General features: G+C 49.9%; 1 protein-coding gene across 1 annotated transcript; it reads left to right on the forward strand.

Annotated features, from left to right (window-relative positions):
- Positions 1-6,508: 6,508 nt before the first annotated feature.
- Positions 6,509-8,817, forward strand: FAM25A (family with sequence similarity 25 member A). Its single transcript, XM_021699986.1, has 3 exons — positions 6,509-6,619; positions 7,975-8,037; positions 8,634-8,817. The coding sequence occupies exons 1-3, from the start codon at positions 6,547-6,549 to the stop codon at positions 8,765-8,767; spliced, it is 270 nt and encodes an 89-aa protein (XP_021555661.1). The 5' UTR covers positions 6,509-6,546; the 3' UTR covers positions 8,768-8,817.
- The last annotated feature ends 3,976 nt before the right edge of the window (positions 8,818-12,793 follow it).

Below are 12,793 nucleotides of genomic sequence, written 5' to 3' on the forward strand. Positions count from 1 at the left end.
CGGGCGTCTGCCTTCGGCTCAGGTCATGATCCCAGGGTCCTGGGATCAAGCCCTGCATCGGGCTCCCTGCTCAGCGGGAAGCCTGCTTCTCCCTCTCCCACTCCCCCGCTTGTGTTCCCTCTCTGGCTGTGTCTCTCTCTGTCAAATAAATAAATAAAATCTTTAAAAAAAAAAAAAAGAGAGAGACAAATGAAGAGGAAAGAGTCCTCCCTCTTCCACTGGACATTTTGCGGCTGGAAACGATGCTTGGAGCTGTGGTGGCCACTTGTAACCAAAGGAGGAACAAGCTTAAGGAAAAACCAACTTGCTGATGAGGGCAGAGCAGAAATATAGAAAGAACCTGAGTCCCAAGTTACTTTATCCAGTCCCTAAATTAACCAGTCCTTCAGCTGCCACATGCTAGCGATGGATGCAGTTTCCCTCGGTGTTTGAGCCACTGTGAATGAGATTTTCTCTTGCAAACAAAAGCTTCAATCCCCATGTTACCTGGATGCCAGCATCCTGCCGGCCTCACCCACCTCCCCAGCCTCCTCTCTCAACACCCTGTCCCTCTCTGCCTCAGCCACATTGACCTTTTTTCATTCCCCTTGACATCATGCTCCTGCTCACCACAGGGTCTTTGCATGTGCTGTCTTTTCTACCTGGAATGCTCTCCATCCTCCCCCACAAACCATTCTTGTCTAGAGCACCTACTTTTTCATTCTTCAGGTTCCAGCTTCCCTGTCCACCCTCCAACACATACACTCAGAATGGGTCCAGCCACCATTGATACACTGTCACACCCCCGTACTCCTTTTCCACAGTTATTCTAATGAGTCCCTTTCCTGTGTGCTTCTCTGTGATGGTTGTCCATGGGGCTGCCACCAAGTCCCTTCTACTGATGAGTGCACACCCAGTGCCAAGAGTGGTGATCTGGAACATCTGCCAAACGAAACAGCCGTGACTGTTCTTTGGTTCTCCTACTGGATAACAACGAGTTCACATATTGTCAGATTCACCATGGGTGCCATTATTGGGTGCAGCCCCTTCCACTCTCCTCCTGCCCCATGCAGCTGGCCCTCCCATGGCACCATGCAAATGCTTATTTCTGTGTGCCTCTATTCTCCCCAACATTGTGAGCCCTGGGGATGCGAGTGGAGGCAAGGCCAAGTTGGACTTGGTTTTGCTCCATGACTGGGACACAGTGGGCATAGTACCAGGGGAACCCATGGGAGCCTTTAGGAGCCCAGGCCTGTCTCCATGAGGTTCGTGAAGCTAGTTGAGCCCAGACTGGCTGAGGAGTAGACGGCTGTGGCCACTGTACCTGTTGGGTATTGATCTAGGCTCCAAAGATCAATTCTTCCATTAGCAATTTCCCCAAATAATTCCTGATTCTCCAGATTTCAATTCCTCAACTAGCCAAACACAAGGTCACTAACATTACATTTTGGTTCCCCTTGACTTCTCAGCTCTGATTCCTGTCAAGTTACAAATTACATAAGAGACAAGAAGCAGAGTTTTCTATTTTCCACATTCTCTCATTCTTTTTTTAAAAAAGATTTATTTATTTATTTTAGAGAGAAAGAGACCTTGCATGTGCCTGAGCAGGGGCAGAAGTAGAGGAAGAGAGAGAGAGGGAGACAGACAGACTCCCTGCTGAGCACAGAGCCCAACACAGAATTTGATCCCACGACCCTGAGATCAGGACCTGAGCTGAAATCAGGAGTCAGAGGATTAACGGAATGAGCCACTCAGGTGCCCCTATTTTCCACCTTAAACCCCCTTCTCTTTCTCTCTCTCTCAATCTCTCTTTTTTGTTGTTGTTGTTATTTGCCTCATTTCTACTTTTTGAAATATTTACATTCCATTCCTCTGAGCCACACCTTTGTTTTGTCTTAGATCTGCAATTGAAGATATTAAAAGCTCTCTGCCATTCCTTTTGCTAACATATTTTTTGCTATCTGTTGGTTGGTTGGAGTTAGTCCTCTACAAGGTTCCTCAAGAATGAAATATTTACACTGGGATAATTACACACTGGGAAGACATCTGGGATCTGAGCTCATAATTGCTATAGCTAGGCCCCGTGGGTTATTGCAATGGGTCCAGGAAGATTCATCGTGTTCTATTTTTGTGTATGGCATTTTCTATTTTTAAAAAGTTAAAAAGTTAAAATAAAAACTTTATAATTCTTATTTAATTAAATAATTTTATTTAGTTAAATAATTTAAATTTTAATTTAGCTAAATATGCTACTATTAATTCTTCCTTTCTAGTCATTGTACTGTGGTTGTGTGAGATGCAAACATCCATCAGCGAAGGCTGGGTGAGGAAGATACAAAAATTATATTGCTTTTACAACTCAATTAACATTGAGTTGGAAGAGAGAAACCTACCCTATTCATCGTAAAGCCCTTGTGTTCATGACATTGGAGGCTGTAAGGAATCCGAAGTTCAAATCTGAAGTAGAATTTCCCAGGCATCAGTGGGACATTCTTATGGAGAGGGTCAGGGCCCGGGATTCACACAGGCTCTTCTGCTCAGGAGGCTGCCCTTCTTTCTCATACAAGTGTTGGACTCACCTTAATAGCTGTGACCCCTCTGCCTCTTAGAACCAAACTGACTTCAAGAAGTTTCTCCAGGCAGCCTTCTTTTCCCAGTCATGGGCTCCAGGGGTTGAGCCCTTGCCTTCCCAAGGGCTCTCTCCTCTCTTGGAAGGTGGTCCTCTTCTGGAGTAAACCCCTGCAGTTCCTTGGGCTTATTCCGCTTCTTTCATCACCTCCTCAGGTTCTGAGTTCTGTCCCAAAGAGTTCTCATTCGGAGGGTCCTCTCGTCCTGGGAATGAGTGTTGCTGGCAACGTCTGAGATGCCTGCCACTGGGCCCTCCCCATCCCCCACTCTTTTGCACTGGCCTGTCTTCCCACATTGGTTCCACTGGGCTCACCTGCTTCTGCATTTGCACGGTTTCCCAGTCTCCTAGTTTCTCTGAAGTTAAGTTTGATGTGTGTGTGTTGGTGATGGGCTGCCTTTGTCCTCCTCCATATGGTTTCAAGAAGGAGAAATGGGACTATTTAGAATTCAGCTGCTGCTTTATTACCAGCAGACCCAGCAGTCTGGCAGGCTGAGCTGGTGTTATGTTTACAGAAAATCCGCATCCACTTTCCACCTGCTCATCCCTGTCCTCACCCTGGGAGCCTGCACTCATGAACTGCATCGCCACAGCTCCCTCGCCCTCAGCCCCAGTTAGGTTCAGCCAATGGGGGAGATACCGGGAGAGCAGAGAGGGAGAGGAGAGGTATTTATTCCTCCTGCACCCTCCTTGCTTGGCATGGTTTGGCAGTGGCCGTATTCCTCTGCTGCTGATCCTGTCTGATGACCTCCTAAAGCCACGCTCTCCTCCGTGTCTGTGCGGGCTCTCCTTTGCCCCTTCCGGGCCCAGGGATGTAACCACTCTCACTATTACTGGTCCCTAGGAACCTTGCCATCCTTTACTGGTTCTCTTAAATCTGCCCACAGGTTTGTGGGCATCAGGTATCCCTTTGATGTGCCCTCTGATTTCCACCAGAACCCTGACCGACCCCCAGGGATGTGTAATGTTGACATGCTGAGGAAGTCCTCCTCTGCTGGTCCACAGACCGTCCCCAGGAGTCTGGATTTGGTTCCCTGTGGCTGGGAGGGGTCAGAGTGTGCAAGCTCTGTGGGCTCAGACTCTACTGGGAGCTCAAATCCATGAAGCAGAAGGAGGACAGGCAGTCATAACACTTGACATTCATGACATCCGCAGTTCAGATCACACGAGAACTTGTCCTGCTTTAGACACAAGACAGCTCCGAGTATTTGAGTACTTAAAATAAACATTCTTTATTTTTATTTTTCAGAACTGGTAATTGCTAAGTTGGAAAATTGTTGTTTGAAAACTTGGCTCTCCGTGACTTGGTGACACAGCCCAGTTGGTCCTTTGCCAAACTGGGTCGTTGAGCAAATTCCACTTGGAGGATTAGTCGGCTCCTCCGAAGGCCTGATGGTCCTGCCCCAATGGCTGGACTTGATCTTCTGGCTCAGGACAGGCTGACACAGGTGCCTGTGTTCAAGGGCTGCTCCACGGGGGCCCAGTGTGAGCCAGGCCTCTTCCAAGATGGGATGGTTCTCACCTGAGTCATCTTCAACCGCACGCAGGCAGTAACGTCGTTCCCGACAGTGGAAGAAAAGTGTATCCATGGGGCACTTGGGTGGCTCAGATGGTTGGGCGTCTGTCTTCGGCTCGGGTCATGATCCCGGGGTCCTGGGATTGAGCCCCGCATCGGGCTCCCTGCTCAGCGGGAGGCCTGCTTCTCCCTCTCCCACTCCCCCTGCTTGTGTTCCCTCTCTCGCTGTGTCTCTCTCTGTCAAATAAATAAATAAAATCTTTAAAAAGGGAAAGAAAAGTGTATCCAGAGGCTGTACTGGGCTGAGCTCTGGACTGGCACTGGGACCAGAGTTCTGCCGAGGGGCTGAGCCCTAGCAAGGGCCTCTTGAGGGGCTAGTGAGCTCCTGCGGAGAGAGGGAGGCATGTCCTAGGATGGGCACTGGTGGGGAGGGGTCTGTGGGGTCTGGAAGCCATCCCAGAAATGTGGAGTGACACCACCATCCTGTCAGGGAGGAGGCATAGCGAGGACCCCTGTGGGGCTGGGGGACACACACAACCTCAGAAGAAGGGACTTTGATGGATCCAGGGAAGTTCCTGTGGGTCTCTCAGCCCAATTCCCACCAGCTTCATCCTGGTAGCACCCCCCTTGCCCACACCGCCCCCCCCTGCTGCCAGAGCAGAACACTCTGGTATTTGGCTGTGATAAGGGGAGAACGGAGTCTTGTGGACCTACTTAAGCTCCAGAGCCCCTCACTTCACAGCCTCCTCTGAGTCCATAAGGTCACACAGAGCCGTCTGTAACCCTTGCAAGAGTAGTATTATTGTATTCTTTCCCTCAGAGAGGGCCTTTCCAAATTGTTTCAGACCCGACCGCTCCTGCCAGTGGAGAATGACACAAGTGGTGCTGTGGCCCTGTGACCCAGGGTTTCTGCTGCCACAGGGCCCCCCTCCCCCCTCCCCCGGGGTGGGGGGGGGTAGCCACAGCTTGAGGCCTCCTAACACCAGTCAGGAGTGTGGGAGAGCCTCAGCGCTGTAGCCCCCAGGCTGTGAGGGCCCCTGATCGGGTAAACACTAATTAGGGCTCACCACCCCCTCCCGAGCAGCTCTGAGGGCTGAGAGAGCAGGTACGCGGGGAGGCGGCCTCAGACTCCTGCCCTAGGCCTGGATGGCACGAACAGGGACTTGGGAGGACCTTTCTTCCGTGACTCCCAGCCAGTGGGGTCACGCTCCCCAGCTCCGCCCCTGCTACTCTTTGACCCACCCGCTGGTCAGTCAGGGCTCACTGCCAAGCAGCCCCTCCCTGGCACATCACCGACAAAGGGGAGGGAATACAAGTTTACCAAGAGCTTGCGCACATGATCCCACCGACTCTCAGTGACATGGCCAGGAAGGCATGGCTGTCCCCATTTTATAGATGAGGAAACTGAGGCTCAAGTTGGGCTAGTGACTAAGGGATGCAGCATGTGGCACGTGGCTTGAGGCATCTCTCTCCATCCTGAATAACTAGGGAGGCAGCCTGGCCCCTTAAGCCTGTGATGCGTCAGGGGCTGGTGGAGTGGCTTTCTGGAATTTTGGCTAGGGCCACCAGACACACCTCCCGTGGTGGTGGTGGGGTCCTCCATCTACTCCTCTAGGGCCTCCTGGGGGGCACTGGGCCTCTCCAAGAAGCCAGGCCCCAGGGTGCTGCGATGGCCGGGCTCCCTCCTGGGCTGGTTGCTCCTCTGCAGGGCCGTCCAGGTGCTCAGGTGCTCCTGTGAGTGAGAAGCGGCTGACTGCAAACCAGGGGTGACTGGGTTTCTGGTTAATGCTGTGTCCTCCTCAGCCTTGGGCAAGGTACCACGATGAGGCCCCCACCCCTCAAATTTCCAGTGAAAACTGCAGAGACGCTGCAGAGCTGAGATCCGGGGGTCCAATAGCCCCCACTCCACTTGTGTTCCTGGCCTGAGGGGCCATCCAGGTCCCCAGGCCCCCAGACCCTCAAGCCCCTACCTAAATAGCCCCCCTGGGGATCCTGAACAGCAGGCTGGAAGTCCTAGGCCTTGTCTGGGTGTGCACTCGTGCCCGGGCTGTGGGGAGCTTGAAGCCCAGGGGGCTGGCAGGGCTCCCCAATTGCCTCTCATCCATAAGGCAGTCAGGCCTCCTGCTTTGCGGGAGGGCCACGTCCCAGAGCTGACTTCTCTCTCCAGTCCCTGACCCTCACCAGGGCCCAGAATACGGCGTGTGGGGGTCTCATACTGCCAGAGGGGCAAGGCTGGAGTCACAGCATTGGGGCGGCCCCACCCAACCTCTTCCTCCTGCCGCCGCCTACGCTGACTCACCACCTATCTCCTACTTGGCTGAGGCGGGGGCCGTGCTCCAGAGCCCAGGCAGGCATCAGAGGCATCTATAAAAGGACGCTGCTCCAGGCCCCAGCATCCTGCTTGCTTGCCACCTGTCACCACACGATGCTGGGAGGCCTGGGGAAACTTGCTGCTGAGGGCCTGGCCCACCGCACCGAAAAGGCCACTGAGGAAGCTGGTAAGGACCCCAAGGCTCCTTTCCAGCTGGGCCCTTCTCCTAAGGCTGGGGGGCTGGGGGCAGACTCAGTGGGGCCTCTTGGAAGCTGATCCCAGCAGATTGGAGGTAGGCCTTGGCCTCTTGAGGAACCCTGGCCGATCAGCCCCAAAAGGACAGAATGGAAGTGAGGGGTATGGAAGCTGAGGAGGGCAGCTTGGGTGGAGTCATAAGGGGTCCAGTGCCCCAAACAGGCCTCTCTGGGTCAGACCCATTTCTGGGGTCTGTGACTGAGGGCAGGAGGGACTCCAGCTCTGAGGAGGCCCCTGGGGGCAGGAGGAGAGCCCAGGTGCTTGGGTGAGCCTTGGGTGGCTAGAATCCTTCCCTCTGGAAACCCGGGAGCCCTGTATCAAAACAGCCTATTCTGAATATCCTCTACAGAAAAAGGAAAAATGGATTTTTATTTTTACCATCACTTCAGAGCTTCAAAGATTTCTTCACTAAGAAACCACCAAGTCTGATTCTGTTCAAAGTCAGCAACCACCCTCCCCACCGGGTTTATCTAAAGGACATTTTGAATTTCTTCAAAGTCCTCAGAAACCCTTTTTTGTGTGCAGACACCCGCAACTGTATGCAGGAGGCTAGTCCAGGTCCCACCAGGCGTTTTGTGAAACCCAGCTCGTGTCCGAGTTAGCTGCTGCGGTTCTGCCTGGCTGGCTGCCGCACACATGTCTGTCTGTCATCGGTTAACCTGCGGCTGGTGTTCCCTGCCCCCCTTCACCTTCCACTGGTCCTGAGCTCCGTCTCATCCCCAGTCCACGGGTGAGGGAACCAAGCAGCACAGAGTGGAGGTAGAATCAGAATCAGTTCTTCTGACTCCAGAATCTTCTGGTTCTAGCCACTGCCACCCAAACTTCAGACAACTCCAAGGTGGTCAGAGAGTTCCCTCCTGTTGGAGGAATCGCTCTGGGGCCTTGGTCTTGCTGTAGGAGGTTTTGGCACTTGGCCACCTGCTGCAGCCTCCATCAGGCTGAGGCCGGCCAGCAGCACATCTGAGAGGTGCCCGGATCTGGGAGACAGACCCCGCCTTGGCCCCAGGCCCCCAACCGGCAGGAGGGCCTGCTCATCTGAATTCCAGGCCTCGCCAGGCCAGGCCAAGGGGCATGGAGAACCCTGTGCCCTTGTCTGGCTCACTCAGCTTGTCTCCCAGGAGCCAGGCCCCCCGGGAGTCTCAGGTGTAAGCCAGCTGGGGCTCCTTCTCATGGGCTGCCTCGACCTGCCCGGGGTGGCGTCCAGGATTTATCCCGAGCTGTCTGGGCCCCACCTTGAGGAGAAGCTGGCTTGCACAGTGCTCTCACTCGGGCTCCTCATCTTCGCAGTTCATGCCGTGGAAGGGGTGGTCAAGGAGGTGGTGGAGCACGCCAAGGAGGCTGGAGAGAAAGGTACGGCTGAGGTTGGGGCCGGGGGAGGAGGGAGGGAGAGAAGCTAGATGCTGGGAGCGGCCATTCTTTGCCTAACCAGGTCAAACCCTGACCTTGATGTTGCATCCTTTCAGGGGGTGTGCAATCACCAACACTGATCAGAGACCACAGACGGCACTTTGCTAAAGCAAGATCCATCCAGACAGTCCTTTCTGTGGGATGTTAAGGTGGTGTCACAAACGACTATGTGGCACCAGGCTCGGACAAAAAAACATTTCAGACATAAAATTCTCTCTTTATATAAATATACATTTACATAAATACTTTCATGCGTGTGCGGATGCTGTAGCACAGCGATGTAAAAGTACCTCTTCCCTTGAGGGGAGCCAATGTTCTCTCACTCAGAATTGCAGAAATGCAAGTTGTGGAGGGATATAAAACCACCCTTGAATGCATTCCTCCAGGAGCCCCACTGCCCTCTGTCCCCTCGGGGCTCCTCCAGGGCACGATCCAGTAGGACCACCACAGCCCACAGGCCACTCTACGTGACACTGGTCCTACCAGCTGGAAATTTTTTACTTAGCTCACAGGACATTATTCCTCTTTCTTCCTGACAGCCATTGCCGATGCCTTAAAGAAGGCCCATGATACAGGGGACAAGGTGGTGAAGGAAGTCACTGAGACGGTGACCAACACAGTCACAAATGCTGTCACCCATGCAGCGGAAGGCCTGGGCAAACTGGGACAGTGAGCACGTCCGCCTCCAGGGGACTCTTCCCGAATCTCAATAAAAAACTGTGAAATGTGTACACTGAGCCCTGGATTTTTTCCTGTTTGGATGGAAACACTGCCTGTGTCCTGAGTGTCCCCTCTGCAGGGGCAGGGGACCTGCATGTTGGCAGCTTCTGGGGGTCAGGAGGTCCCTGGGATTGATCAGTTGTGCTGCCCTCACATTAAGATTTCTCACATCAGCAAGGAGCTCTGGAAGGATTGTTAGTGTCTGTGCTGCATTTCATAAAGGGTTATTTTCCCAGACACTATATATATAGCTTTCAGACACCTCAGTGCTTCCAGGACATCCCAAGGGAGGAACATAATTCGGCTCACACATTCTTTGGGTTTTCCTTGAAATGTTCTTATAGGAGTCAGGGAAGATCACGGGCCGACCTGACTGAGAGTGTAGCTGGGCGGGCTCAGGCAGTTTGAGACTCTTCACATTCTGAAAGGGACTTTAGAGAAGCATTTGAGCTGGACAGCCACAGAATCAGGTCAAGTAGTAACTGAGTCGACTGCTTATTGGCTGTGGAAGCCACTGTTGGATCTTTCCCCAGAGACTTATCAGGCCTGATTGCTGGCAGTGGCCAAGAACGCCTGGCCTCTTCTCCTTCCTGCCATCAGGGGTCAGCACCATAAAGTTAAACATATGTGTAAGCGGCATTTAGCTTAACATTTTGGATTTTTAAAAAGGGAATGATTTGTAAAGAAGAGGCATTGCCTATTTATCTGGCTGGAAGCTACTTGTTCTTCGCAGAAATGAGAAGGTGTTTTGTTTTGTTTTTTTTAATTTGATTTCATTTTATTATGTAAGAAAAGGTGTTTTAAGGAGCATGTCAGTTGGTCACCACATTTCTGGCTTTTTTAAAGTGGCTTCCCAAGTCGTGAACAGCCCAGGAATATCCAGTGTCCTGGCTTGGGACGTTTGCCACTGTCCAGCTAGATCTGGACTCTATATCGTGGTTTGGTTCCTGGAGACTTTTGAATTCCCCCAGTCTAAACCCTAGCTCAAAAAAAGTGGGAGCACTGTGGACGGCAGAGTAAACTGGAGCCCTCTTTGGACAGCAATTCCTCTTACCAAGACCTTATTTTTCCGGTGTGCACAGGTACACACAGATGTCTAGAGGGTGAACACACAGATTCATCATGGCCTGTTTGTAATAGCAAGAGTTGGAAACACCCTAGCGTGCCAGTCAGAAATCACTTGGATGGCAAGTTCTGCTCTGCTTAGTAGGTTTGACGCCTAATTTAGCGTTGACACCTCTTACTTCTAGTGTATTATAAACCATATCCCAGCTTGAAAAATGGGACCTGCGCCTAGATAGCCATCAAAAGGGACTGGTTAACAATTGTATGAAATGGAATACCCCATGACTATCAAGAAAAATGAGGAAAATGTACATACACCATACGGGAACACATCCAAATGAATTATAAGTTACGGAAAATACGTATGTAGGAAGAGTTCATTTTTGTAAAGCAAACTCATACTTGTGGAAGAAGAGAAAAAAACGGTAGCACGTATATAGCAGATATGTTAATTGTGTTCATCTCAGTGCCCATGGGAATATGAAAGATCTTCATTTTCTTTTTCTTTAATATTTTACTTATTTGTCAGAGACAGAGAGAGCACAAGCAGGGGGAGCGGCAGGCAGAGGGAGAAGCAGGCTCCCCGATGAGCAAGGGGCCCGATATGGGGCTTGATCCCAGGACCCTGGGATCATGACTTCAGCCAAAGACAAACGCTTAACCGACTGAGCCACCCAGGCATCCCGAGAGATCTTCATTTTCTACGCGACACAGTTCCATGATGCTTGAATTTAAGAGAAAACCAACACAGATTTTTAAATGTTCTTGAGGCAGGCACATATTAGCTTATTCAAGATCATTTGCTGGTTAAGTGCTCCCAAAGTTTATTGGCTTGCAAACCTTGTTATTACTACTTGGCGACAAGATAAGTGAAGAATAGAGCATTTAGAAACTTTTACAAAAATTTGACATTGCCTGGACCTCCAGGAGTGTGCTCAGCAGACGATGCTTATTGAACAGGATAGAGACCAGCTCTGGGTTGTTGAACTTGCATGGCAAGTTGTATGTGAACTAGTCACATGAAGTAGGACTACATACCATGATGTATTAGATTAACAAACAAACAAATTGGTCCTTTGCCACAGAGAGCTGGAGAAGCACTGCCCATGGTTCCTTAACTTCACCTTGCAATGTGCTGTTCTAGAATAAGTGCTTCTATCTCTCACTTTCTCTTTACTGTGTGTTGTACAATAGTGGTAAAACATCAGCCTCAGACAAGCTCTAAATGTGTTATAAAAAACAATAGACAGTGATGTCCAACCAATTGGTGGAGCAGGGACTTCCAAAAATTCCCTCCTCCATAAAAGTAATGAGAAAACTGGCAAAAATATAGTCAGAATCAACTATTTTTTTCAGAATTCTTAACCAAAGGTTTACAGCAATCAAGGAGCATTTATGTAAAACAAATTAAAAACAAACAACATCTTCTTAAGAATGGCAAGCTCTGTGATGTTTTTAACTTACCCTATGCTATGCCCCACCCCTCGGGTACCTTCTTCAGCTCCATTGCAGCCTTGAAAACCAATAGCCTAGCAGTTACTGGAAAGAGCTGAACAGGGTTGGAGTTCCTTCAAAGCCTCATTCCCAGAAAACTGTGATTATTTCACCAGACTGGTTGTTCCTAGGAAGACCCCATTGCAAGCCTGCCTTTATTTGTCACAACTAGGAGCTCACCTAATGTAAACAGCTTTTTACCTGGGGCTGTTTGTCACAAAACAATTAGAGGCAATTTTTAAAAAAAGATTTTATTTATTTATTTGTCAGAGAGAAAGAGAGCACACAAGCAGTGGGAGCAGCAGTCAGAGGGAGAAGCAGGCTCCCCGCTGAGCAGGGAGCCCGATGCAGGACTCGATCCCAGGACCCTGGGATCATGACCTGAGCTGAAGGCAGATGCCTAACCCACTAAGCCACCCAGGCATTCCCTAGAGGCAATTTTTTAAGCTGGTGGCTGCATTAAGGTGGTGGATAACAGTTTGGGAAATCAATAGGCTAACCAAAGCAAAGACCTTAAAAGGAAAAACTGGGGAATGAAATGTTCCTAGGGACTTTGAAAATTCCATACATTCCTGGGAATCTAGAAGGCCATGCACATGTGTAGGGCTGTGCATGTGCTCATTAAAGACTGGAGAAAGCTTGAAGCTCTCACCTCTAAACAACCTTGAGGCTCTGTGCAAGCAGGAAGTGAAAACCAGCTGAGTGCTGAAGGTGAGGCCCAACCTGCACAGAGAGTTCTCTGGCAAAGATGGGAGACCTGTTGGTTCTGGATACTTAAAGAAATCTCTGTCCAGTCAATAGCTAACCACTAAGCTACCTGAGGAGAAACTTCAATGGCAAACACAACAAAGAAAACAAACTACAGAATTAGTTCAGAAAAGTCACTAAACAAACACTCAACAACAAAAAGCAACAAGATATCTGGGGGGAGGGGTGTGGAATCTGATTTCAGAGTTGCCACATTATATTATTCAACATGTCTAGTTTTCAGAAAAAAAAGATGTGCAAGGAAAGACATGATGGCTCATTTAAGGGGGGAAAATGGAAACTATGTCTAGGTAAGCCCAAATATTGGACTTGTCAAAGACTTTATTTTTTTTCCCCAAAGACTTTAAATCAATTATTCTAAACATGTTCAAAGAGCTAAAGGAAACCACATCTACAGAATTAAAGTGTAAGATCAATACCAAATAGAGATTACACTTCATGAAGGGACAGAAATTATAGAAAAAAATGAAATAGATATTCTAGAGTTGAAAGTACAACTGAAATAAAACATTCATTAGAGGGCTCGACAGCAGATGTGAGCAGGCGCATGAAAGAATCTGTGAACTTGAAGATATGTCAAATGAGATTATCCAACCTGAGGAACAGAAAGCAAACAAATGAACAAAAATAAAGAGGATTAGAGATGCATGCG

Source organism: Neomonachus schauinslandi, chromosome 6 (genome assembly GCF_002201575.2).
Source record: "Neomonachus schauinslandi chromosome 6, ASM220157v2, whole genome shotgun sequence".
Lineage (NCBI taxonomy): Eukaryota > Metazoa > Chordata > Mammalia > Carnivora > Phocidae > Neomonachus > Neomonachus schauinslandi.